We start from the raw sequence: 25,523 nt of genomic DNA, 5'->3' as shown, positions 1-25,523 counted from the left end.
ATATTTTGATTTCCGAAATATGGCTCCGACTTTAAGTCATATGTAATCACCTGCTAGTATATTTAACATAGAAAATCCTAATATATCCTCAAAACAAAAACAAAAAATAAATTGCAAACCTCAATAAGTTTGAGAGGATTTTCAGATCTCATTCAAGTCCTCCTTTTATTTCAAATTACACTAGGCACCCAACTAGCCTCGAAATCTTCGAGTACCGGCCCAGACCAACCAACCCACTCCGGCTGTGCCGTTTCGGTTTCTTTCCTTCTCTTCCGGAGCGAGGAAGGATACCGAGACCAGACCCGAAACCCTCGCCGTGCGGTCGCCGCCGATGGCCGGCGGCTCGTCCCCCTCCCCGTCTGCCGCGCCCGTCCAGGTGCGCTGCGCTGGCTGCCGCGGTGTCCTCGCCGTCGGCCCCGGCATGACCGAGTTCATCTGCCCCAAGTGCCGCATGGCGCAGCGCCTCCCCCCGCAGCTCATGCCCAAACCCTCCTCGTCTTCGTCCTCCCCGCCCCCGCCCAAATCCCCCGCGAAGCCTGCTCTCCCCCCTCTTCCGCAGCCCCGGAGGGGCGCGCCGCCGGCGCAGGGGGTGGACCCCACGAAGATCCAGCTCCCCTGCGCGCGCTGCCAGGCCGTCCTCAACGTGCCCCACGGCCTCGCTCGCTTCAACTGCCCGCAGTGCGGCGTCGACCTCGCCGTGGACCACGCCAAGCTCCAGAACTTCCTCGCCTCATCCAACAGCGCCGCACCCGCCCCGGCCTCGGGGCCCACGACGCAGGCGCCTCCACTGCCGTTTCTCCCCATGTTGCCGCCTGGCGTGGCGCAGTCGCTGCAGCTGGTGCCTGCTGCGACAATCCCTATGGTGCTGCCTGCTGCCGAGCCACCCGAGGAGATCAATGAGGTATGTTGTCGTGTCACTGTGTCAGTTCCTTGTGTATAATCGGTGGGACTTGGAGAGTCAAGAGGCTAATCGGTGGGTATATGGAGTGACATTATGTTATTTTTTTGGTAGATGAAATAGTTATTCACTGAAACAATATGTCGCGGTGAGGAGTGTTTTGTAGTTTGCCTTTTTTTTTTCTTTTGTAAAGGAGAACAGCTTCATTGGGGAGGCAGAATGGGTAGAGTTCCATTCATATGTTTTTTCCTCGAAATTGGACATTTAGTCAGGTTCTAGTGATCAACTTAGGCAGCAAACATCTGAATTATGCATTTCTTCTTTCCTTCAGCATGCATGGTGCTCAATTGGTTGGGCTATATGCTTTCATTTGTGGTAATCGAATTGGCTGATCAGTATCACTTCTAATTTTTTGAATTGATGGGTCACATATGCTTGGTTCAATGTGACAGGTTTCAGATTTTCTCTATGCATCTTCACACGTTTTTTAGTTGTTATCTATACATTTAGTTGGAGGATGTGTATAATATTGCACGTTTGCACAATATATTTGCTTATGCATAGCATTCTCCATTTTCCTTGAAATGCTATTAGTACATGAAAAATTTCTGTGATGTTTTATCATAAACATTCAGTTGTTTCTATGCTTTATCATACTAGAATATCATAAGCCGGTGATTGCTTCATATGTTGTATTACCAGGCTCGTGGCCTCGAACTTACTGGGCCTTTGTCAAGCAGGTTGCTATTGACGTTGAGCGCGAAGAAGATGAAGGTGGTACTGTTGGAGAAACTTTCACTGACTACGTAAGTACTCCATAGTTCGTCCATGGACTTTGATGCTGAGTGTGCACATTGGAGAGATGCTTTCTAATTCTTATAGATATTGCAGTTCTTTTATCCTATTGGTTGTGAATTTGCTATATGTGCACTTATTTCCAGAGGCCTCCCAAGCTATCTCTTGGTCTGTCTCATCCAGATCCAGTTGTAGAAACTTCTTCTTTATCTGCTGTACAACCTCCTGAACCGACATACAACTTGACTATCATGGATGAATTGGATGAGACAAGGGCGTTGTCTAGTTTGCAAATTGAAACAATAGTTTATGCTTGTCAGGTTGGTTACCATCCTATGATTATTATACGAAATTTTAATATATCCCACTTATTGTAAATATTTGTGTTGTTGTATGACAGCGGCACCTTCATCATCTCCCTACTGGTGATAGAGCAGGTTTTTTCATCGGTGATGGGGCTGGTGTTGGTAAGGGTCGAACAATTGCTGGATTAATCTGGGAAAATTGGCAACAGGGAAGGCATAAGGCAGTGTAAGACTTTTGGCAAAAGTCACATTCACTAGCTGATTGTGATGAATTTCTGACAAATTCTTATAGTTGTGCTTGCCTTTTCCATTGCTGATTTTAGCTGTTGGTTGCATTCCAGGTGGGTGTCTGTTGGTTCTGACTTGAAGTATGATGCTCGAAGAGATTTAGATGACGTTGGTGCAATGTGTGTCCAAGGTGTGATGCCTTTCAAGTGAATTGCAATTTTCACTTTTGTCATGCGATTTATGAATGCGATGTCGAAATGATAAGATTTGGATGTGCCAATATAATATATATCTAGAAATGCCACAATTAGTGTAACACAACATTCAGGAAATAAAATTGTTGAATAATGAGGGCCTGAATCAGCAGCACTGTCTATGAGAGACACCTCTTTTTTTATTTTCGGGAGTTGGGAAGTCCTTGAGGAATATTAGTAGCCACATGTGTTAATGACATTTAATCCTCCACTCTGGTCTTGTGCTTCGCACCATCAGAGGGATGTACACAGCATATACAATTATCAGAAGAACTTATCTTGTAGCTGCTAAGAAGATTGACTTACATATCCCTATTTATGGTTGATATTTCCAACTGATATTGTATATTTGTTATGCAGTGCACCCTTTAAATAAGTTACCATATTCGAAGCTAGACTCGAAGGCCATTGGGATTAAGAATGGGATAATCTTTGTAACATATAGCAGCTTAATAGCATCGTCTGAGAGAGGCCGTTCCCGTTTGCAGCAATTGGTTCAATGGTGTGGGCATGAGTTTGACGGTCTCCTGGTGTTTGATGAGGTTATGTATCTGATTTAAAATGATCATATTTTGGTATAATATTCATTTTATAGCCAGATCTGCATATCTAAATATGCGATCTATGCTGGAACAATGTCACTTGCAGTGCCACAAGGCCAAAAATCTGATTCCTGATGCGGGGAGCCAGCCCACTCGCACCGGTAAAGCAGTTCTTGAGATCCAGGTGTGTACTTTGTAGCTTATGAGGTCATCGTAATCTGGCTGTGAAGAAATCCTTTGTTCTTCATATCTCCAATTTCGTGAATTATCATATAATATCACAGAAATTATGCTTAATACTGGAAAAAAAATCTTTGGATGATGTAGAGTGAATTGATCTAATTGAATCATGTATGTACTCGTAAATAGGGTGTTTGGTGCATAATTCAAAGAAAATGAAGGGAACAAACATTCAAGAAGAAGATTTCCTATTTGTTTCCTGCCAGAATCTGATGATGTTTGTCAAGTTCCAGAGATTAATACTGTAATCGATAGAAATTCATGTTGTTGTAATAAAAGGCGTGCACACAAATACTGTAATCTGATGTCAAATTCGGGGGTTTACCCAGTATGAGCAGAAAAGAAATTTTTGATACAACTAGTAGGTGCATGCACACGACGCAGATAACACTAAATGCTTGTATTTGTAGGATGTTTCAGAACTAGACAATATTTGTTACCAGTTGTCCTTGTATTTTTTAAGAGCTTATTTTATACTTAACAAGATCATAAGAGACATGCAATGCATTGCACATATCTGAAGTTCGACCTTCTAACACAACTTCCTGTGCTATTTCTAATGTTTGACCTTTTAACACAAGCCTACCATGATATTGTTTCAATACTTTGCGCATAAAGTTTTGAAATAGGTGATATCAACACATCATGTACGGAAGAATATATATTTTACACCATCACTGAAATACTTTGGCTGAATTCATTGTTTGATCCCTCATTTTTCCATAACATGTGATGGAAAACAATGGCACTAGGTGGGCAGAATGCCAACATTTTAGTAAAACATACCATAAATGCGGATGTGGTGGTAATAGTCAATGAAGCACACCTTTTATTTGAAGGGTGTTCTTTGGGAAAAGATCCATCTATGAACTGTTGCTTTTGGATTTCACAGATCAGTGGCCACAAATTAATTGTTGGCGCAGAAAATGAAATAGGTGATTCCAACTTTGAGTTTGGACTGTCTACTCTTTCCTATCACCTATCAGAGAGTTAGGAAAACCTAGGTACTCAGTTTTGCGCCTGATACTTTGTTTTTCATGGAGTAATATAGAATTCATAGCTGTTTAAAAATTTAGCTTCGCCTCATATTATAGGAAATGGTACGGTTTTCTTTAATTTCTTCTCCTTCGATTGGCCTGCCATCAAAAGGTTTCATTGAACTAGTCTGTGAAAGATCACTTTGTGGTTGATATATGTAAGATCAACACCCTTGCTTGGACTATTATTGTAACATGACTAAACATCACAGGAAAAGTTACATGAGGCTCGGGTCGTTTACTGCTCAGCAACTGGTGCATCAGAACCACGAAATTTGGGCTATATGGTTCGACTTGGACTTTGGGGTGACGAAACATCATTTCAGAATTTTCCGCAATTTTTAGGTTCGCTGCCCTATCCTTTTTAAGTGAACCTTTCTTTTTGTTTAAATTTCTTTTCATCATATTAACTTGGAATTTAAAAATAATTGATGTGTCCGTGCTGGCTGGCAGCAAACATGATGGTGGTACTAAGACCCACTATTGAACCTTAAATTATGGCCATGATAGACTTTAATTGTATAGAAATTGCAGCAGTAACATCATGTCAGTTTGATGTGCAAAGGATGAGTCAGTTGGAACTAGCATATTTTTTAAGCATCAGAAGAAGTCTGAAAATATATTATACTAGCAGAGCTGTGGGGACAACTTTGGTGTACTGCGGCTCTGGGTAACCCAAGCTGCATTGATATTTAATCTTAATTATTATCATTTGAGAAGTGGGTCCAGTGCTGGGTTGTTAACTGTACTTGTTTAGGACATCAAGTATGTAGGTTTTGGGTTGGGTTATGTTAAATTGTTAATCAGTTATTGCTTCGTGATTTCTTTGGGATTCCAGTCTTTGTACTTGAAGAATTACGTGCCTTATATCACTTTTCTATGCTGTATGAATGCCAGTAGAAACTTACCAAGTGCAGTTGCTCATATTTTATGGGAACTTTTTCAGGTGCTCTTGAGAAAGGTGGTGTAGGAGCTCTTGAACTTGTTGCAATGGACATGAAAGCTAGGTTAGCATTTCTTTCGCCAGATTTCAGTTGTTATGGACATGAAGAGCCCATTGGCAATGAATACAATGTCTCAGTTGTGCTTTCTGTAAATGGGAAACTGAGTAGTATTCATCCAACCTTTTCAGTCTTAAGTAGTAGCTGGCGCATGCTATTTATCAGTGTGGTTTATTGAGTACTGCTTTTGTTAAAATTGTTGCAGGGGTATGTATGTATGCCGTACACTAAGTTATAAGGGTGCTGATTTTGATATTGTGGAGGCTCCTCTTGAGGAAAGAATGATGGTAAAAACCATACAATGTTGACAAGCTTTCTGCATCAAAACTTTACTTAGTTTAATCTTGTTCTCTGCCTTCCAACTTTGTTGGGTGGTGTTGTCACTTTGCCCTTTCATTTCTTCACCATATCGATGTTTTCCCTTCTGTTGTACGATTGTTTTTTCATAAAGAAAAACCATTTTTTGAACTATTACTATTCATTTCTTTTACCGAAAATTGCTGGGAAGGGCCCCACAACAAATTTTTATAAAAAAAAGGTTATGTACAGCAAGTTAAAGCTGGAAAAAATATTTATATGATATTGTAAAAATGAAGGTCTTCCTTTATCCTGTGCAAATGCAGGACAATGTATCTATCCCTATTCATTGTTTATTTTTGTGATATTCACGTGTAACTTCAGCTTATTGACTTTGTGTACACTGTGGATCCATATATAGCTCATGATAAAGTTTCGTCATCTTATTTGTAATGCAGAACATGTACAGAAAGGCCACTGAATTTTGGGCTGAATTGCGCCTTGACCTCCTATCAGCATGTGAATTCTTTGCAGAAGAGAAAGGAAATTCAAATCAAATATGGCGACTGTATTGGGCCAGCCATCAGGTGTTATTTCCTTACATTTCCAAAACTAGTTTTTATGAAATTTTATTGCCTTTGCATACTTCACTCTTGTGAGTTCCATGAGTGCATGGTTTTCCAACATTATACTGCCCCTAATTTGGGATAGCTGAAACTTGAGAAGTAATTCTAATATAGCATAGTGAATCTGGTAGATAATTGCCTAACATGCTCAAATACCTGTTACTTGTTATGCTTGTATAATTGATGGACTATGTTTTGCAGCGTTTCTTCAGGCATATGTGCATGTCTGCAAAGGTACCTGCTGTTGTGAGGTTAGCTAAGGAGGCCTTGGCAGAGAGCAAATGTGTTGTGATTGGTCTTCAGAGCACTGGAGAAGCTCGAACCGAGGAAGCTGTCACAAAATATGTTCGTTCACATTTGCTACTGAAAATTTCTTTTTTTTTTCCTTTTTCTGTAGCATGTTGTAGATCTTGCAAAGTAAATTTAAGCTCCGAATCCAAGTGCTTGATTATTTCAAATTTGAATCAGGGTGTTGAAATGGAAGACTTTGTTTCTGGTCCTCGGGAGCTTCTTCTTAAGCTGGTAGAAGAAAACTACCCTTTGCCTCCAAAACCCGATTCTTTTCAGCAAGGTTTGTACTAATTGTTTCAGCATGTTAATCTTATCCAGGTTTTAGCATACCTTCAATCCAACTTGGGTGCAAAATACTGTGTTACGCATGAAATGATGTTACCTTTGAGTTAGTATACAATCAAGTGGTCTTTCCTTTTGCCAAACTATGCATCTCATATTCTATCATCCATTTCCACTTGCATAAGCAAAGTTATGCTCTGGAGTTTGGTTCTTTCTCATCTAGGAAATAGGGCTTAGCATCTCTTAGAAAAAGATATTCAATATTTCACCCTACATTCTTTTTTTTTTAATTTCCACATCCTGTTTTCTCAATTCTTATGGTCTTCTTGTTGCCTGCACTGTTGTGATTTTATTTATGTAAATTCTTCTAGGTGAAGAAAAAGTCACAGAGATCCAGCGTAAGCGCCATTCTGCACTCGATATATCATTTAAAGGGCGAGTTAGGAAAGTAGCAAAAATGGAAGATGTGAGCGATGATGACACTGATGATTATTCTCCATGTAAGTTTCCTAGTAATGACATGGTTTTAGTTTGGTGGCGTTGACCTTGCATCGATGATAGGCCTCTGGCGATCCGTAGGCCCGGTAACAGGGGGTACCCTTCTATCTCAGAAGGCCACCAGGACTCCCGTGAGCCTTCCCCAGGCCATGGCCCGAGTGGCTTCCAGGCCCAGCTCCACTCCTGGATACACCGTTATGTATCATTTCATAGTGTATCACTTACGCTGATAGCACAGCTGTATTAAAATAAAATGTAGTAACTAGAAGAAAACATCCCAAAAAAGGGAAAGTAATGAGTGGAGGAACTAACAGGTATGAGATATGATATGAATGCAATACTAGAAAAAACAAATGAAAAGATAAATAATGAAGTCGAAAAGTAACAACTTTATGTGGTGAAAAAGCATAGAACTTGCCCTGTACGTAGGTGCGGTATCTTTTGATCACTGATTTAGGCGTTTAGTGCTTCACACGCCCATTATGGAACAATCAAGATGATTGCATGGGAATGAGTTCCAGAAAAAAAGGAAGGAAAGAAAGATGACTAGATGGGAATGTCCCTGGTAGGCAGAGGGAAGGAATATGGATTGTTCCTTGTCATACTTAGTATGAGAGGAATGCCAAATATAATCATGCAATGCTGTCTTCAAAAACTTGAATATGCAGTAAATGACTACCAAGAATGCTGAAACTTCTCCCTATGTGCCTGCTGCGCACTCTCCACTGTGGCAGTTGTGGCTTGCTATTGCGCTATAGCCTGCAACTCCACATACTTGTTGATCAGTCGCTTTGAGGAGCCTGACCAAATGTTCCTCTGTAGCATGATACTTTTAAATACTACTATTGTTACATGGATACTTGCAATCAACAATGTTGATTTTGCTAATAATTTATAAAATGTTTCAGCTGATTCAGACCATGAATCAACAGAATCTGATGAGGAGTTCCACATGTGTCAAATCTGCAACACAGAGGAGGTGATTTTTTTGGTTTACTATTTAGTATTTTGTTTATATTATGCTAAATACAGAGCTGTATTTGCAAATGTTATTCGCATTCAATCAATGCCACATTCTTTTACCTCCATTGGATTGTAAGCTATAGGGTGATATACCTTTTTGCTACTGTGCATTGTGACCTTGGCTGTATTCATAGTTCTTTATTTTCACATGTGTTCATACTGTTTAAAATTGTATACTACTATGCATAATGCCTTGGCTGTATTCATAATTCTTTCTTTTCATATTTTCTACTGTGACCTTGGCTGTATTCAAAATATCTATGGTTGAGCTAATAATAATGCCAAAAATTGCTCACAGGAGAATGTAATATCTCTTAACTGTAAAAGGTTAAAAGATCCCTGGAACTGCACTGCCATTTTAAATTTTAACTTCCTCTTGTGAAGTTCTGTTTGTATAATAACATCTAAATTTTCAGGAGAAGAGTTTGTTGCTTCATTGTTCTGGTTGTTGTCGACATGTTCACCCTAATTGTCTAACACCACCTTGGACTGGGATGATGACCGATGATTGGTCATGCTACACATGCAAGATGGTAGAAGGCGAGGAAGAAGAGCAAGATGCCCATGTAGCTGATTTTTCAAAGAGGTGTATTGACGAATCAATATGCTTGCTAACTTCTCATATGGCCCCAGTTTATATACTAGTTGCTTTGTGACTTGTTTTGTCAGGTACGACACTGCAGTAGAGAAAAAACTGAAGATTTTGGATGTAATACGTTCCTTGGATCTCCCCAATAATCCTCTTGATGATATTATTGATCAGGTAGTTTTGGTTTATGCTTGCTACTAATGTTGAACATTACAATCCATACTGTTTCTCAAACTTCTGATCTTTAATTGGCATTTTATTAGTGTATGGTATGAAAGGGACAGGAATGCACTCAATTTAGGGACAGGAACCTATCTCTAAACTTAAAGAAATAGATAACAACTCAAACTAATATAATATTTAAGATAACAAAAAGCCATGAGGACTGGTGTGAACATTAGCAGCGTGTACTATTCACATGACAGTTACCGCACACGAATAGTACCGCCCGGCCCTAGGGAGGAACATGTGCTGCTCCCTTGCTCCATCCTATGGGGCCTAATGGTCTGCACATGACATAAACACTGTTGATATATCTCAACTAGAGCTTCTCAGTATAGAGCTCCGGTACATGCCAACCAACTAGTGTGGATTTCGTATCTAGTGGTTCCGGTGTTCCCATTAACGAATTCAGCATGTTGCAATGTTTAAAAAATTCGTCAAAAAATAATGCATGTAGTACACATAAAGTTAAGTACTATAACAAAGCCGTTTAGTGTCAAGAAAGTTGGGGTAGGCTAGAGATGAAACCCAACAAGAGGAACCAACGAAAAGGATATAAATTTAAAAAATATTAGTAGTAGTAATAGTAAAATGAGATTGATAGTATGTAGTAATAATAATAAAAAGGATATTATGTATTACACATAGAGAAGTAAACCTGCAAAAATTCAATGTCAAATTCATCTTAGATGTCAATAAACAAAATAGATAAGCAGTCAATCCGCATTGTTCATCATGTGCTAACACTACCACTTGTATTTTTTAAATCTTGGTATCAAAGATGAATTTGAAATTGATTTTTTGTTGGTCACTTAACTATTAAGTGTACTAGATACATGAATTTTTATGGATTTTTTTCAAACATTGCAACATATTATATTAATGGTATTTTCACTAATGGGGATGCCGGAACCCCTGGGCACCAACTAGTTTTCCCCAACTCAAATTAATGCTTCTTGACATCCATTTTGGCTGAAGATGAAATCTTGTGCATTGAGTTTGTTTTGTTTTCTAACTTCTGTTTATCATCTAATATCCTTTTGTGTTATGTTATTTCACTGCTTGTTGCTATAGAACTTGAAGGTAATGGCAAACCAGATGACTCACATATAAGATCTTAATTCAGTTCATTCTTGGGTCTGACTCTTAGCATTAGACTCTACATGCATTAAGAAGTTTCCATATTTGGATTTTTGTAGCTGGGGGGCCCTGACAATGTTGCAGAGATAACAGGACGTCGTGGTATGCTAATCAGAGCTTCGGATGGAAAAGGCGTTGTTTATCAGGCGCGGAACGCGTGAGATAGCTTACTTATGTCATTGTGTTTATATTCTGGTTCAGCAAATCCCATATATATTTGTTTATTGTTTGTAGGAAAGAAGTCTCAATGGAGATGATCAATATGCATGAAAAGAAACAGTTTATGGATGGCAACAAACTAATTGCAATTATATCTGAAGCAGGGTCTGCTGGTGTTTCCCTACATGCTGATAGAAGGGCAAAAAATCAGGTTTCTTGTTGCTCCATTTGGGGCATACGTTGCAACTATGCAGAGGAAAATCTATTGGAATATTGCTCAAAATGCTTAAATAAATTTTGCAGAGAAGAAGAGTGCACATAACACTTGAACTCCCTTGGAGTGCAGACCGTGCGATACAGCAGTTCGGCAGAACCCATCGTTCTAATCAAACTTCTGCACCTCAATATAGGTGTGATGTTTATTTACATGAACAGTCTAGCTTTCTTGTACATCTGAATTTTGATTGTGTACTGTTTGCTGCTGAAGTTATTCTTCAGCATTGAGTCAAAGTGGTGACTACGATGAGAGTTTTTATGGTATTATTTGCTTGCAAACGAAGAGTATCGAGCCAGATAGGAGTTTTTTCCCCAGTTATTGAAGGAAGCACCTGCCAAGGATAGCTAGAAGTTAGAACAGTTATTGATTTGTCAAGGTATTAATGTAGGTGCAGGATTTCTTTTAGTGCTGGTAACTGCTGATGGCCACCAGCCAACCTGGAACAACTAATGACTTCTCAATGCATTATAATTTGAGTTCCTGTCTCTGTTTTTCATAACCTGTTTTGGAATGCATATGAATTTTTTTAGGGGGAAACAGTAGGGGTTTCCTACTGTGGTAGGATACTTTATTATATATAAAACACTGTACAAACCCTCCAAAGGGACTGGAGGAGAAAAATGGAAAAAAAGAATCTTATTGAGATTGGTTTGTTATAGCGTCTGCAGATTTATACGCATGGTCTTATTGAGATGTCAAATGCTTATATAATCAAGCGAAGTGATATTTTATGTAGGGAAAAACGCTGTATTGTTCCCTAATCTATATTGGTTGTCCATGGCACTAGCCTCAATTCTTGACATGTTTGCTATAAAACAAATTGGAACTCAACTGTAGGCTTCTTTTCACAAATCTCGGTGGTGAAAAGCGATTCGCATCGATCGTGGCAAAAAGGCTAGAGTCTCTTGGAGCTTTAACACAAGGAGATCGCAGGTTTGTGCTGATTTCAATTAAATCTGTAATAAAACATGAGCCAAAACATTTCTGAGGCTGGATTTTCCACTTTTGCAGGGCTGGACCTTCTCTGAGTGCTTTTAACTATGATAGTAATTATGGGAAAAAGGCGTTAACCATGATGTATAGGGGAATAATGGAGCAGGTTTATACAATTACAATTAATTTATGAACTATTTTCTTTTTCGTGCCTTATACAACATTCTAAGAGTTGGTTTCAAGGTGACCAGGATTCTTTTCCAGTTGTTCCTCCGGGGTGTTCTGACAATCAAGTTAGCATCGAAGAATTCATCAATGAAGCAAAAACTGCTCTAGTATCAGTTGGAATTATCAGGGATGCTGTAGTATGTACGTTTATAAAAAAAAACCTATCATCTTTTAGATTAAGTTTATGCTTGTTTTGCTAAATTGATAGCATAGTAACTTTTATTTATGCTTGCATTGCTTTAAGTTGAAGGTGATTATATTCCACCTATTTTTTCATATAACGACAGCTTGATATCAACTATCTGTTGTCGATTTTGTTTGGCATAATTTATTTTAATATGGAAGGTTTTCCTTTGGTCTAGTTTAGCATGCTTGCAATATTTGTTAATTTTTCATTGGTATTTGAGTTTGAAGTTATTCTGTACCTCCTATGTTTTTTTGAGGGGAAAACAGTAAGGGAATCCCCTACTGTGCTATGTATTTATATATAAGAAAAAGGAGAAAGAGAGCCAAAATTCTCACTGTACAAAGGTCCCCCACAAAGAAAGTCAGGAGCAGGGAAACCAAAAAGAAGAAAGAGAGAACCACACCATGCAAAGATAAAAAATAGAAGAGAGGGGGAGAGCCACACAAGGGAGGACAACTTGTTGATGGACTTATGACTTGTTGATGGACTTATGACTAGCACTTCAAATATTACAACTTGTTATGCAAATTGATAATAAATTGAATTGCATCTGGGAAATATGATTTACAATTTGTATGTGTTACTCCATCCAGTCACAAAAAAGCTGTTTTGGGCTGCCTGCAGTCAACACGTTTAAACTTTGACCATTAATATCTTTTCAAATATTCGATTGTATTTTTGAAAATGGTATAGTTAGACTTGTCTTGAAAAGTAGCTTCATAAGATAACAACTTTGCTATATTTTACATATATCTTGTACTAGTAATTAGTGGTCAAACTAGTGTATTGGTGACTGTGTTAATGTCCAAAACGACACTCTTTTGCGACTTAAAGGGGTGTATTCTACATATAGTTCAGGAAAAATGTAATGGCTCATTAAATGATTTTCCTCAGGCAATGGAAAAGATGCAGGGAAGCTTTCTGGTCGGATTGTAGACTCAGATATGCATGATGTCGCTCGTTTTCTTAACCGCCTTCTGGGATTGGCTCCAAGTATCCAGAATAGGTGAGTTGGCATACACGATCCATACATCTCTAGAAAGGTGCTCGGACCATGCTAACACATTCTATGCAACAGGTTGTTTGATCTTTTTACAAGTATACTTGATGTTGTCGTTCACAATGCACGAATAGAAGGGCAGCTGGATTCTGGAATCGTTGATATCAAAGCTAAGAATGTTGAAATGAAAGAATCGCCCAAGGTAATGTTTTGTTGTGATAACTTTTGCTTTGGCAGCTTGATTTTCATTAATCATAATGCAAGTTCTCCATGCAGACCGTTCACACCGATAGCTTGTCTGGTGCTTCGACAGTACTATTTACTTTCACTATTGACCGAGGAGTTACTTGGGAGGTAAGCAAACAGTTTAGGAGCCATTATTTACTTTTCCTTGAGAATCTCTTGGACATGATTGTAGTTGTATAGGTACAACCCAAGTTTGTTGTAAATCTGTTTTTCCCCCCTCTGCATGTAAAGTTGGCAAAAGCAATGCTTGATGAAAGGCAGAAAGATGGTGCTGGTTCTTCAAATGATGGATTTTATGAGTCCAAAAGGGAATGGATGGGGAGAAGGCACTTCACTCTAGCTTTTGAAGGGTATGTTTTTTATGACGATTAATTCATTTTTTGGCTCTTTTCCTGAGCTATATGTTAGCATTGTTGAAAATAAAGCCTCTTACATTCATGGAGAGAGCACGAGAGATTATAATTTCATTATTAAATGAATTTTATGTAGAATTCAGCAAAAAAGATACCATTGGATTGTTAGCCTTTCTTCTCTTGTTGTATTTTATGATTCTGCTGGAGGCATTTTGTCAAGTCAAAAGGGAAGAAAAAGTCAATAAATGAAAAAGAGAACCTTATCATTTCCATGAGAACTATGAGCTATTTTTTTTTTTCAAAAAGAAACGAGAATAAAAGTTAAATTTATCTGTTGGCAACCTAGGAAGTCAATAAATGAAAAAGGGAACCTCATACGAAGTGATTTATATGTGAAGTATGTTACTAATTTTCCTTGTCTGACAATAGAAAAATGTAGCTTTGCTGTAATGTGCTTGATATTTGATCTGATGTGATGAGCTGAGTTGTTCTTAATTTTTTATTAACCAGCTCAACTGAAGGAATGTACAAAATTATTCGACCTGCTATTGGGGAAGCATTAAGGTATTTGCAGTTCATCATTTTTCTGGCAAAATTTTGTGTTAGAATTTCACACTTCATACAGTTCCATGATTAATCATCAGTAGCTAGCGGTCTAGCAGGTATCGTATCTATTATCTAATGTAAAGGATGGTTGTTACCACTCCATTTTACTTTTGCAGGGAGATGCCTTTAACTGAACTGAAAAGCAAGTACAGGAAGGTGTCGTCAATAGACAAAGTTAGTAAAGGATGGCAGGCAGAGTATGATGCTTCATCGAAGCAGGTAATATATCGCAAATTCTATTTCCTTGGTCTATGAACTTGATTTGATGTTCTATACTTCTGTAAACTATTGGAACACAAGTTTTTCTACTCAATAGGTAACTTATGTGGCCTGCACACTTCAGAGAGAGATGCAAGTTGGCAAGAGTCTTGTCCTCTTGTTATTAGTGTTGTACTTAGAATTTCTTGCATAATTTATGTTCAGGTATTGATGTTAGCTAAATGGGAAGTTTTAAGCATTCTGTCATTGCACAGGGCTGGAGTGCTTGGCATGTTTTTTTTTTTTTAATTTCATTCTTTATGCAAATGGTATTTTGCTGTTCACCCTCCAAAGGATTTTCAAGCTGTGAATGTCTCAGCATGCAAATCTTTGGAGGTGCTGGTTATGGTGAATAGCTATATGTTTGTAGGCCCATTCTATTTTGTTTTTTTATTATTGAGTTCATGGCTAATTTTATTTTCCGTATTCCATTTACAATTGCCCCTAATTTATTTGAAGTATAACCAAATAGCTGACGAGTTTCTTCTGTAGCTTTCTCCTCTATTATGTGCATTACTGATCCTGTGTCTCTTTACCTTGTCTCAGTGTATGCATGGATCTAAATGCAAAATTGGGAGCTACTGTACTGTGGGAAGAAGGTTGCAAGAGGTTAACATTTTGGGTGGCCTCATACTTCCAGTTTGGGGTACAATAGAGAAGGCCCTAGCTATGCAGGTTCACTTCTATGGCAATTATTCACGAGTTGTACCGTTGCTAGTTATTCCGCAGAGTCAACTAGTTGGTTCCTCTGCATTCAGTTGGTTTATCTGATTCCAAGACACGGCATGTAACCTATTTACTTGTATTGCCCTCCTGTGGTCAACTAGTTACAAATAGACGTACATATTACTTGTAACACTGTACTCCTTATAGTGTGGTCCACTATGGTCACCTTGTTATTCGAACACCATTATAAGGAGTACAGTGCAGTTGTGATGGCACGGTAGCAGCTAGGGGTGACAACGGTAGGGGTGGGTCGGGGACGGGAGACAAAGTACTGTCATGAGGGCCGTAGTGACTCACTATTAATTTATATTTAATTAGTATACTATAGATTTTAATATGGTTTGTGCATACCTTTTGTATTTGTTTAAATTGATATTTTTATCTGTGTGTTTAAACTGATATTTTTATCTTCCCTAGAAGAATTGTTTTTTTCTGTGTGGATGAATTTCATTCCTGCCCTTCAGAACTCAGCTAGATCTTGTTGACATAGGGTAAATCCTAGAAGATCAATATATCACAATAAAATGAAGTTGCAGATTGATTTCCCGTTTGTGTATATTTTATGTTGTAGCTGGCTAGCCGCACTGATTGTTGCTTTATGGTCTTATGCTTTGCTATTGTAATCGAACAGATTCGTCAGATTCACAAGAGAATACGTGTTGTCCGTCTAGTGACGACAAATGACAATCAACGAATCGTCGGACTGCTCATTCCAAATTCAGCAGTGGAGTCGGTACTAACAGGTTTGTTTCTGATGTCCCAGCATTCCTATCATATGGTATTTGTTGTGTTCAGAACCCAAAGGGGACGATCAATTATTCTTGTCATCAAAGTACACAATAGAATCACCATACCACAGAAATTTTAGAGCTAACTATTATATCAGGGGGTTTGCTTGGAAAGTTTATTTTGTTAATTTAGCTATTTTAACTACCTGTGACTTTTATTTTGTACGCCGTACATTATGACAGTGTGCTAATGCTCAACCTCCGCAATAAAAGTAAACGAAGAAAAGGAAATCAACATTAGTGGACAAATCTTAAGGAACAGAGAAACCAAATATGTTTAGCGATATTTTTCCTACAGTACCAGAATATTCTAATGTTTTTCCATGGCTCTTCAACTGTATTTTTGTTAGATGTTGGTATTTCTGTATGCATTCCTGTCACCACCATTCCTCTTTTTTTGTGTACAAGCTCAATTAAAATCCTGTGAACATTCAGGAGAGTTGTGAACTTATGCTGACTTTTGCAGGCTTGCAATGGGTCCAGGGTATTGATGATTGACATGGAAAGGCATTGCTTTTTTTTTTCTCACTCACATTCATACTGGCGTCATTGATCACTTTTCTGATGTTAGATGCAGCAGCCTATAGAGCCCGCTGCACATTTAATTTTGTTTCTAGGCAGCTAGTAAGCTAACTTGTCTAATGTGATGAAATTCTTAGCTTAGAAATCAGGAAGGTATATACAGACTACTTGTGTATGTAAAATATGCGGTATGCCACCGCTGTTGTTCCTTTGTTTTCCTCTTTTGTTCTCTACCTGGTTTATATGCTGTATATTGTCGTTACTAAAAAACTCAAAGGAAAGCGCACCTCACCAGTGTAGTGTTTCCTCTGTAATTCTTGCTTATGCCTAACTAAACAGCACAAGAAAATTTTGAGATGTGTCTATAATATAGCCAGATTATGTGAAGTGCCGAGCCTTATGGCCGGTGACAAGATGTCTCCATTAATTTTGTTTGTTTGGCTCTCTTGACTTGAGCTTATTTTCCATGATACATTTACTGGTTGAACAGTGGCCTTGACTCCTGTGAGAAGTGTAATGACTGTTTTCAAGTAAATAATGATGATTTACACTGTACTTCTGATTGTAAGGTGAAGGGAAAGCATAATAGCTATGCTTTCGAGAAGTCTGTAAAGTTTCCAGATGACACCCAAAAGTCTGAAGTCTTTGTGGATTTGTTGGTCTCTTGACCTGTTAACCCTATTCATCATTATTCTGACTAAAACCTTGTACTAGAAGCTTGGATGATACAACCTTATAAAACCTTGTACTAGAAGCTTCTGAATTCTTCTCGGTGAATGTATCAAGAAAATGGTTAGAAAGCTGCACCAAGTCCTGGCTGAGATTACTCGATGACGCAAGTCAGCAATTACGGTTTTGAGTCGTGATCCTGGATTCTTAGCGGCTAATGCCTTACTTAATCGAAGCTATCATTTCATCATCCGTACCTGGATTCCTCAGGTGATGTGTCAGCGACGACCTTGACATGTTGGCCACTGGCACCACATCGGGGCAATCATACAACGCACTTACCTACCCGGCTAACCTGATCCGGTCACGCACCCTCGGTGGCGACGCCATTACCGTGCCGACGTGCGCCGGGCGCACTTGTCGCATGTAATTTTTGCTCGGGTTTGGGGTTGGCCGGTGATGTCAGGATCTCTGGCTGCTTCCTGTGGTTAGCGTCTCTGACTTGTACGGTTGTACCCCGAGGCTAAGCTGATCCGTGACCATGAGTCCATGATGACTTCATTTCATGAGGTTTTTCGGTGTGGTACCTCGGAGGCATGCATGATCTTCGAAGCCTCGAAGATGACTGATCGGGCAAGCACGATTGACTCTTCCAAAGCATAATTGCTGCTTCTCACTTACCAGTGACCGGAGCTTGGTTGGTAAGCGTTACAGCTACAGGAGTACCAGCTATTCAGCTTCACTACACCAGCTCGGCTGGTGAACCCGAAACCATGTCGCTGTTGCCTGCTCGCTTCACAGACGATCCGGGAATGGTTCCAGACTCGTGAGAGGGTGAGAAGCCGTGACGACTGACAGGTCAGCTACGAGCCGCGCGCCGACCGGCTCATACGTCCACTCGATTACACAACTGCTCTGCAGTCCAGCGACCGTGCGACACGCGCGCACGTGCCACCTGACCCACCGCAGCAGCGCCACGGTCCACGGCCCTCGTGTCGCTGGGTTCCGGTGATCCTAGGCCGTGGACATGTGGGCCCCGGCGATGGCCGACCAGGCAGGGCCGGCCGGTCACTAGCCTCTGACCGGCAGGCTACCATCCACCACAGCTTGGTCCACAGGGCGGTAACCCGACGAATGATCCCAGCGACTCTGAGCAGGTCAACCGGCGCTAACGCACCACATATTTCGCTACACGCACCAAGGGTTCCTAGGCAACAGAAGGGCTCTCTGTGTATTTTGCATAATTTTTTCTATGAAAACAGAAGGGAGTAATATGCATAATTGCAATAAAAATAGTCACCATACTTTTTTAAACACCAATATAATTTATACACGTAAATACATACTTACACCAAAACCGAAAATACGAAGTTTGAAGATTGATAAAATGATACGTCATCTATCACTGAAATTTTTTTTTTATCTTAGTGAGACACGCAACAAACAAACCTAACATTAGATCTTGATGAGTAGGGTATAATGATCTCTACTGACTATTAAGTAAGCCTTAGTTCTTAAATAGTCATCATACTTGCATGTGTCATACCTTCCAAATCCAGCACAACTTTGCATGCATATAAGTGTAATGGTTGCTATGCTGCCATAGAGTGTATGCTTATAGCTAAAGCTATTCGTTACTTGCTTGAATTTGTTAGAGAAGGCATGGATTAATGTGAAAACAATGGTTTTCATATTGAATTAGCTAGTGAAGCACTACTTTTCCACATCTTTTATCTTCTCTTGAAAAAGATTACCTCATGCCCATATTGTTGTTGAGCTGGTTCTCAGATGCAACCAAGCAACTGACGAAAAGGCACATGGAAATCATGCACAGCTCCTCAATTTGATTGTTAAGTACTACAAGATTTTAGAATGATTAAAAAGATATACCAGCATGCAGCTTTAAGTGTACAGCTGTGTGCACCTAGCATAATTCACCAAGGAGGGAGGAGGAGGAAGTTTCGTGGAAGCCTCCGAGCTCGGAAAAGAAAAAGGATAACGGAAACAAAATGGAAAAATTAAAGCCACAAGGCAATCCACGATTTTGAAGTGTTGTTTTGTAACTTTTTTAAGTTAAGCATTTTGAACTTTCTGCAGTCATGTCAAATGACCTAACTTAAAGCACATTTTCATACTTTAGATAGAACAGCAAAACATGAGTAACCTCGCAAAAGCAACAACAAAAACAAAAACAAAACACGAGTAAGGTGATTCTGACTTGCACAATAGGGAACCTGGATCTTACCCTGCACTAGTGCACTATACTCAATCACCTAAAACAAGAAAAAATAGAAATGAAAACTAGTATTTACTTACATACATGAAAACCTATTAAATTAGTCTTTTCTCTGAGATTAAATTAATGATGATAGACCTTGTAATCTAATGTGAATTTGTAAGCTAATATTTTTGTCGACTCCAAGGAGAGGACATAGTATTTTATATAGTATACAAAATGTACTACACGTACACATTCGATATACAAAACACAATAGATTTATTTTGTCTATCGGTGACGTTTAGTAACTATTTGTCAATAGCTCTTGTATGTATGTTTTAGTATGGAATAAAACAAGTAGTTGTATATAAAATTAAATACATACAAAACATGCTCGAATCCTACTATCATTAAGCTGTCAATGTTGTAACCAACTAATTGGATATTTTTTTGGAACCATTTTGTCGATGTCCTGTGTAGAGTATCTATTTGAATCCAACTGTTAAGATGTTAGCTCTGGAAACGACCAATTAAACGTTAGAGGGAACCATTTGTCGATATTCTATAGGGAGTATCTAATTCAATCTAGCTGTTAATACCAGACACAACTAATTGAATACTTTAGGCAAAATATTTATCGATATTTCACATGGACTATCTAATTGAATTCTACCGTTAAGCCATTGACGTCGAATATTACCAATTGAACACTTTTTGTGAATAATTCGTCGGCATCCTAAAACGAGTATACATATATGGTTTTTTACAGGATACTACCAATTGAACATTTTTGGGAATAATTTATCGACATACTAGAAAGGAGTATGTGCACGACTTTCTACATAGCCTCTGTATCTCAATCTTAAATTAAGAGGACTCCCAAATTTTCTAAAATATTTTTCACTCTGTTTTTCTCCAGATTGCATAACAAAAGCCGCTTGCATATGCAAACCGTATGGTTGTATTGCCTGGTGGATACTCGTCTTTGTTTCTTTGGTTGTGCCGATTTTTATGAAAACAAATTCTATAAGATTCTGTTCAGAAAGACTCTTATGATATGAGATTTTATCCATACAATTTATTCTGTAATCTAATGGTTAAGTAAAAAGAATAAATATGTGTAAAAAGTCTTTTGTAAAACAACATGTTCCAATAATATTTGCTTCCGATTTTCACCTCCCCGCTCCCTCCGCTATGGGCCCCAGTCCTCCACAATCATCAGACCAGCTCCCTCGCTCTCTCTCTTTCTCTCCCTCCCTCCCTCGCTCTCTCACGCCATACCACAAGTGTCCGGCCTCAGAATCGGATCAAACCAAGCAACCTGGGGCGAGAGAAAGCTGGATCCCTCCATCGCACACGAGAGACGAGACACGGCCACAGCTTAGGCCTGCATAAAAAGGCAAAAGATCTCGCTCTCCCTCCCCGTGTGCTGTCCCGTATTCGCGAGCAAGCTGTTTCTTTCTCCTCCTCCACGGCTCCACCTGGCTGTGGGTCGGGGGTGATCTGCTTGGCCGGCGGTGAGTTCTCCCTGTTATGGTCAGCCGGATGGAGCGGCAGACCGCGTCATCGTCGGCGTCCTGCTCCCCCTCCGCCGCCGCCTCCCCCTCGGCCTGCGGGGGCAAGAAGCGACCTGATATTCTCAACATGATCCGGGTACGCCTGAATACTAACTCGCCCCCGTTCTTGGTTCTGGTTATGTTTGAAAAAAAAAATCATTCTTTTATGCGTTGCGCATAGTTTCTATCGTCGTGGTGTTGCTGGCGTCAGTTTTAATCCTCCAAAGCTTGGTCAATCAATCGAAGCATCTGTTACTCCGCTTGTGGATAAAAGTTCCTCCAAAATTCCGGATCAGAATCATTCGGTAACGCTCGATCAGGTGCTGCGGAGACGGCAGTTCGCGGTGCAAGAGATTATCACGATTAGTAAAAAAAACAATTTTTTTTACCGTGTATTGTTTTTACCAGAGGCGGTTAATTGATTGATTAAAACCTGCGCAACTTGTAATCGGAATCGCAAGATTTCAAGGTTTGGGGCCGCAACTTCCAAGCAAAGTCGGACTTTTGCAACAACGGAACGGCCTCCTTTTTGACTGGGTGCGCATGCGGCATGGGCATGTCACACTCCGGCCTTAAGCAACTTGTCCTTTTTGGAGCCTTGGTCTGCCTGCGTCTCCTAGTAGTCTGATGATGCACAACGACAACATCGTGAGTTCTTATCGAGCTTATATTATCGGGAGCAGTAATAGCTGCATCTGCATAAGTCAAATCGATTAGTGTAGTTTGCTAGCAAGTGCCAGGAGAAACAAGTACTCGTGTTCTTGCCTCGGTAAAGCTGCCACTTGATACGGATTAAATTCTGGTGATTTCATTTTGTTGTGGTGATTAAATGGCGTGCAAGTGTCAGTAACTTGCAGCGCTCGACAGTTGCATTTGCACCACATGTTTAGGGTCTGTTTGGTGGAACTTTTTCTGATTCAAATTCTTTGCATAGAGTGATTCTCTGTAGGAAGTGATTTTGTGTTTGAAAGTGATTTTATTATGATTCTCTATAATAAGCTATGAATCTGTTTGGCAGAGCTCTCAAGACAGCTTTCCGGTTAGAATCATAGGGATTTCTGCTAAATAATAGCTTTCAGTTTTTAGCTCACTGAGTGAAATCTATGGAAGTGATTCTTTGAAATAAACTAGAAGCTGAGGGGCTGAAAAAAACAGCTTTCACTGATTCACTTCCCGCACAGAATCACTTACTCCATACAGGACCTGTTTTGTAGAATGTGTGTTACGCCCTCCTTTATATAGGAACGGCCCTAACAATCTAAACTAACAAACCTTATCTCCCTAACAATCTTATATCTAAGACTTATCTCTAACTAATCTTATCTCCCTAACAATCTTATATCTAAGACTTATCTTTAACTAATTCTATCTTATCTCTAGACCAGATCTAATCGAATATTTATCTCCTAAACCAACCTGATCTCCTAAACCGAAATCCTTTATTCCCTTCTATCGCGCCACATCATCTGTGTCAATGTGTGCAGAGCACTATGAGGCTTCTGTGTCAACGTGTGCCGAACACTTGCTGACAGATTCAGTTTTTAATTTCTGAACTCCCAAAATGTGGATGTTACACTGCCATTTTCAGAAACTGCCATTTATGCCATTTATGTTACCATTTTCATCGGATCTACACTCCCATCTCTTATTTTGTTTATCCACAGTTACTGCTAATGTTTTAGTAAGTTTTATACACTGACATTATATTTGCCTTTTCCTTCTTTGCACGGCTATGCAGAGTGCAGCCTGTCTTAATTCATCATCTACTGATACTGGCAAGGGAAGGAGTAAACTGTCAAGCAATAAAGTCACACATGGATTCCACCTGGTGGAAGGCAAGTCTGGCCATGACATGGAAGACTACCATGTAGCAGAGTACAAGTATGAAAAGAACCATGAGCTTGGTCTGTTTGCCATTTTTGATGGGCATTTGGGAGATAAGGTGCCAAGTTACCTGAAAACTAACCTTTTTAGCAACATAATAAAAGAGGTAAGTTTACTTTTGGATATTCTGTAAATGAAGAACAAAGGATCATCTCTTATCGTATGAACATGCAGTCCATTTTAGCTTGATCATGTGAATATACTTTTCTTACTGTTTCTCTGATTGCTGCAGCCTCTCTTCTGGGCTAGCCCTGAAGAAGCAATAAAAAACGCATACCGCTCTACAAACAAATATATTCTAGAAAATACCAAACAACTTGGACCAGGTGGTTCAACAGCAGTTACCGCAATTGTAGTTGATGGTAAGGATATGTGGATAGCAAACGTGGGTGACTCACGGGCTGTTGTTTGCGAGAGAGGTGCTGCTAATCAGCTCACTGTTGACCATGAGCCCCATACAACTAATGAAAGACAGAGGATTGAAAAGCAGGGTGGCTTTGTGACAACATTTCCTGGTACAACTTTGTTGTGTTATTGTTTCATCGTTGCTGCAAGTAAGAAGATGCAATTGCCTTAATATGTTCTATGGTACGTTGACAGGTGATGTTCCTCGGGTAAATGGCCAACTTGCTGTTGCTAGGGCATTTGGTGACCAAAGCCTCAAGGCCCACTTGAGTTCAGAACCTGACATTAGGCATGTACCAATAAACTCAAGTATCGAGTTCGTCATTCTTGCCAGCGATGGATTATGGAAGGTTTGTACCAGAATTGCTTGCTTACTGTTTCCTTCATGAATCTTGTTCCTTTTTCATGCTGCAGAGCTTTTAAGTATCGGTTGTCTGTACATTCACATCATCTCTGTGTAGTCCTTTACTTCCATGGACCTATATTGAAATGTTTTAACTTAGGCAGCTTTTGATTAATTCTTGCATAATCAGCATCCTGCTTTCTCCCTGTGATAAGCAGGCAGGAAATGGTTGAACACTAGTAAATCACCGTGTTCTCCCAGGAACTGTAATTATTATCTGGTTAACGTTGTATAGTTTGTAGTTTCTTGTTCGTTAGCCTTGTGAAAAAAATCATGACGAGCTCTTGGGTGATTCTTCTGTATTTGAGCTGTTCATTTTTGAAAAATTGTTTGTGTATCCGTTTCTAAGATCAGTTCTGTTTCTGAATACAGGTAATGAGGAATCAGGAAGCCGTTGATCTCGTGAAGTCAATCAAGGACCCCCAGGCAGCAGCGAAGAGACTGACGACCGAAGCACTTGCAAGGAAGAGCAAGGACGATATCTCTTGCATCGTCATCCGTTTTCGCTGCTGAACCTGAATCCCATCTCCGCGCTGCATTAGTCTCCGATCTTTGCGTCATGATATCGATTGTGACATTTGTCTGTGCTCATCTCTGTCTGCCGAATTCCTGTAGTGGCTGCTGTATCTATCGTAGTTGTGAACAGACTTGAACATACTTGGGAACTAATTAGGACAATGAAGAAGACTTCAGAGCTGGGTGGTGAGTGTGTGTGCAGGGTGGTCATGCATATATACACCAGCGTAAACTGTGCATCAGTTGACTGGGACTTGCAGTCTATGCAGACCTTACTACCTTAGTGCTTGTGTGTCTGCGATGGTAATGGACCAACGGTGGCAAGGTTGTGTATGGGAACTTCTTGATTTAATTTGGCTTTGTTTTTTCTTTTTTTGTTGCTCACATTTAATAGGGAGGTACCTCTGAATTCAATGGAACATATTAGAAGTTCAGTTTCGCTATGAACTGGGTGGTATCAAAAGTTCATAGTTTAATATGGCTTTGTTTTTTTCACGGTCCTTGGGTGGTATCAAAAGTTTTGCTATCGGTGCCTCATAATACCACCGTCGGTGAGGACCGAGCGATAGCTTGATCGCTCGGATGGTTTCGTTCCAGTAGCAGGAACGGGCTGGTCGGGAGTTTGATCCCTGAGATTGACTCTGAACCTCACCGGGTGGGGGCCTATTCTTTTCAGTACTTATACGTGTTCGCGTTTAGAGAGTTTTCGTATGTAATATGTGTGTCGCGAACGCGCACGTATATATGTTGGGAGTAAATGTATATAATATGAGTGGATTATATGCGTCCTTATTTGTACTCTTAGAAAAGTACCACTGTCGGACTGTTGGTACCTCCTTACGTACTGCCGTATGATGGGTGGTATCTCTGTAGACCACAGGCTTTTTTTAAAATAATATTGTTTTATTCAAAAATTGAACAAAATAATATTCAAAATAGGAAAGTTATAGAAATAGATACTAGTCGGCACTTAAATTTTGGCTAGCCATCTATCAGCAATCGGAATGCCGATCTCTGGTTAACAACTGGATAGTCGACATGTAATTTTGTAGGGACTTATCGGCACTCTAATTACCGATAAGTTATGTGTCTCGCAGATAATATTTAAAGAAAAAATTATAATTTTTTCATATGAACTCGATGGGGATAATCTTCATAAAAAAATTATACCTATCGACGATATCTATAACTTTATAGTTGAACATATTTCTATTTGAATTCGTTTAAATGTCTAAAAAATAGTTATAAATTTTAGATCTGGAATTTCTATCTATTTTTTGAGCATCTAAAGGGATTCAAATGTAAAAATATTTAACTGAAA

At 39.5% G+C, this 25,523-nt stretch overlaps 2 protein-coding genes across 5 annotated transcripts; both read left to right on the top strand.

The window, feature by feature from the left end:
- The first annotated feature begins 197 nt into the window (after positions 1-197).
- On the top strand, positions 198-16,938 carry LOC133924942 (protein FORGETTER 1-like). Of its 4 annotated transcripts, none has more exons than XM_062370694.1 (32): positions 199-901; positions 1,639-1,704; positions 1,840-2,013; positions 2,094-2,224; positions 2,340-2,416; positions 2,841-3,022; positions 3,129-3,206; positions 4,512-4,644; positions 5,246-5,306; positions 5,506-5,587; positions 6,056-6,184; positions 6,425-6,568; positions 6,692-6,794; positions 7,168-7,296; positions 8,203-8,273; positions 8,734-8,903; positions 8,987-9,080; positions 10,328-10,425; positions 10,503-10,638; positions 10,731-10,837; positions 11,542-11,637; positions 11,716-11,803; positions 11,889-12,006; positions 12,947-13,058; positions 13,131-13,254; positions 13,329-13,406; positions 13,479-13,648; positions 14,162-14,215; positions 14,374-14,476; positions 15,062-15,190; positions 15,873-15,984; positions 16,496-16,938. In XM_062370694.1, exons 1-32 carry the CDS (start codon positions 332-334, stop codon positions 16,525-16,527), a joined length of 3,951 nt encoding a protein of 1,316 aa, XP_062226678.1. In that variant the 5' UTR covers positions 199-331; the 3' UTR covers positions 16,528-16,938. The 4 variants fall into 4 exon arrangements, with proteins under 4 accessions (XP_062226682.1, XP_062226680.1, XP_062226678.1 ...); XM_062370695.1 differs by having other exon boundaries at positions 200-901; positions 13,530-13,648; XM_062370698.1 differs by lacking the exon at positions 1,840-2,013 and having other exon boundaries at positions 198-901.
- A 3,697-nt stretch (positions 16,939-20,635) lies between these two features.
- LOC133924941 (probable protein phosphatase 2C 44) lies at positions 20,636-24,572 on the top strand. Its single transcript, XM_062370693.1, has 5 exons — positions 20,636-21,091; positions 22,733-22,984; positions 23,111-23,393; positions 23,479-23,633; positions 24,059-24,572. Exons 1-5 carry the CDS (start codon positions 20,972-20,974, stop codon positions 24,197-24,199), a joined length of 951 nt encoding a protein of 316 aa, XP_062226677.1. The 5' UTR covers positions 20,636-20,971; the 3' UTR covers positions 24,200-24,572.
- The last annotated feature ends 951 nt before the right edge of the window (positions 24,573-25,523 follow it).

Source organism: Phragmites australis, chromosome 7, assembly GCF_958298935.1.
Source record: "Phragmites australis chromosome 7, lpPhrAust1.1, whole genome shotgun sequence".
NCBI classification, from domain to species: Eukaryota; Viridiplantae; Streptophyta; class Magnoliopsida; order Poales; family Poaceae; genus Phragmites; species Phragmites australis.
The sequence above is the reverse complement of the archived record's forward strand: the minus strand, read 5'-3'. Positions and strand labels throughout refer to the sequence as shown.

Bases quoted from the DNA above. Each gene is read 5' to 3' on its own strand.
- LOC133924942 (XM_062370694.1), top strand. From the start codon at position 332: ATGGCCGGCGGCTCGTCCCCCTCCCCGTCTGCCGCGCCCGTCCAGGTG. The intron at 4,645-5,245 runs GTTCGCTGCCCT...GAACTTTTTCAG, and splicing joins GAATTTTCCGCAATTTTTAG to GTGCTCTTGAGAAAGGTGGT. The intron at 11,638-11,715 runs GTTTGTGCTGAT...CCACTTTTGCAG, and splicing joins TTAACACAAGGAGATCGCAG to GGCTGGACCTTCTCTGAGTG.
- LOC133924941 (XM_062370693.1), top strand. From the start codon at position 20,972: ATGGTCAGCCGGATGGAGCGGCAGACCGCGTCATCGTCGGCGTCCTGC. The intron at 21,092-22,732 runs GTACGCCTGAAT...ACGGCTATGCAG, and splicing joins ATATTCTCAACATGATCCGG to AGTGCAGCCTGTCTTAATTC. The intron at 22,985-23,110 runs GTAAGTTTACTT...TGATTGCTGCAG, and splicing joins TTAGCAACATAATAAAAGAG to CCTCTCTTCTGGGCTAGCCC.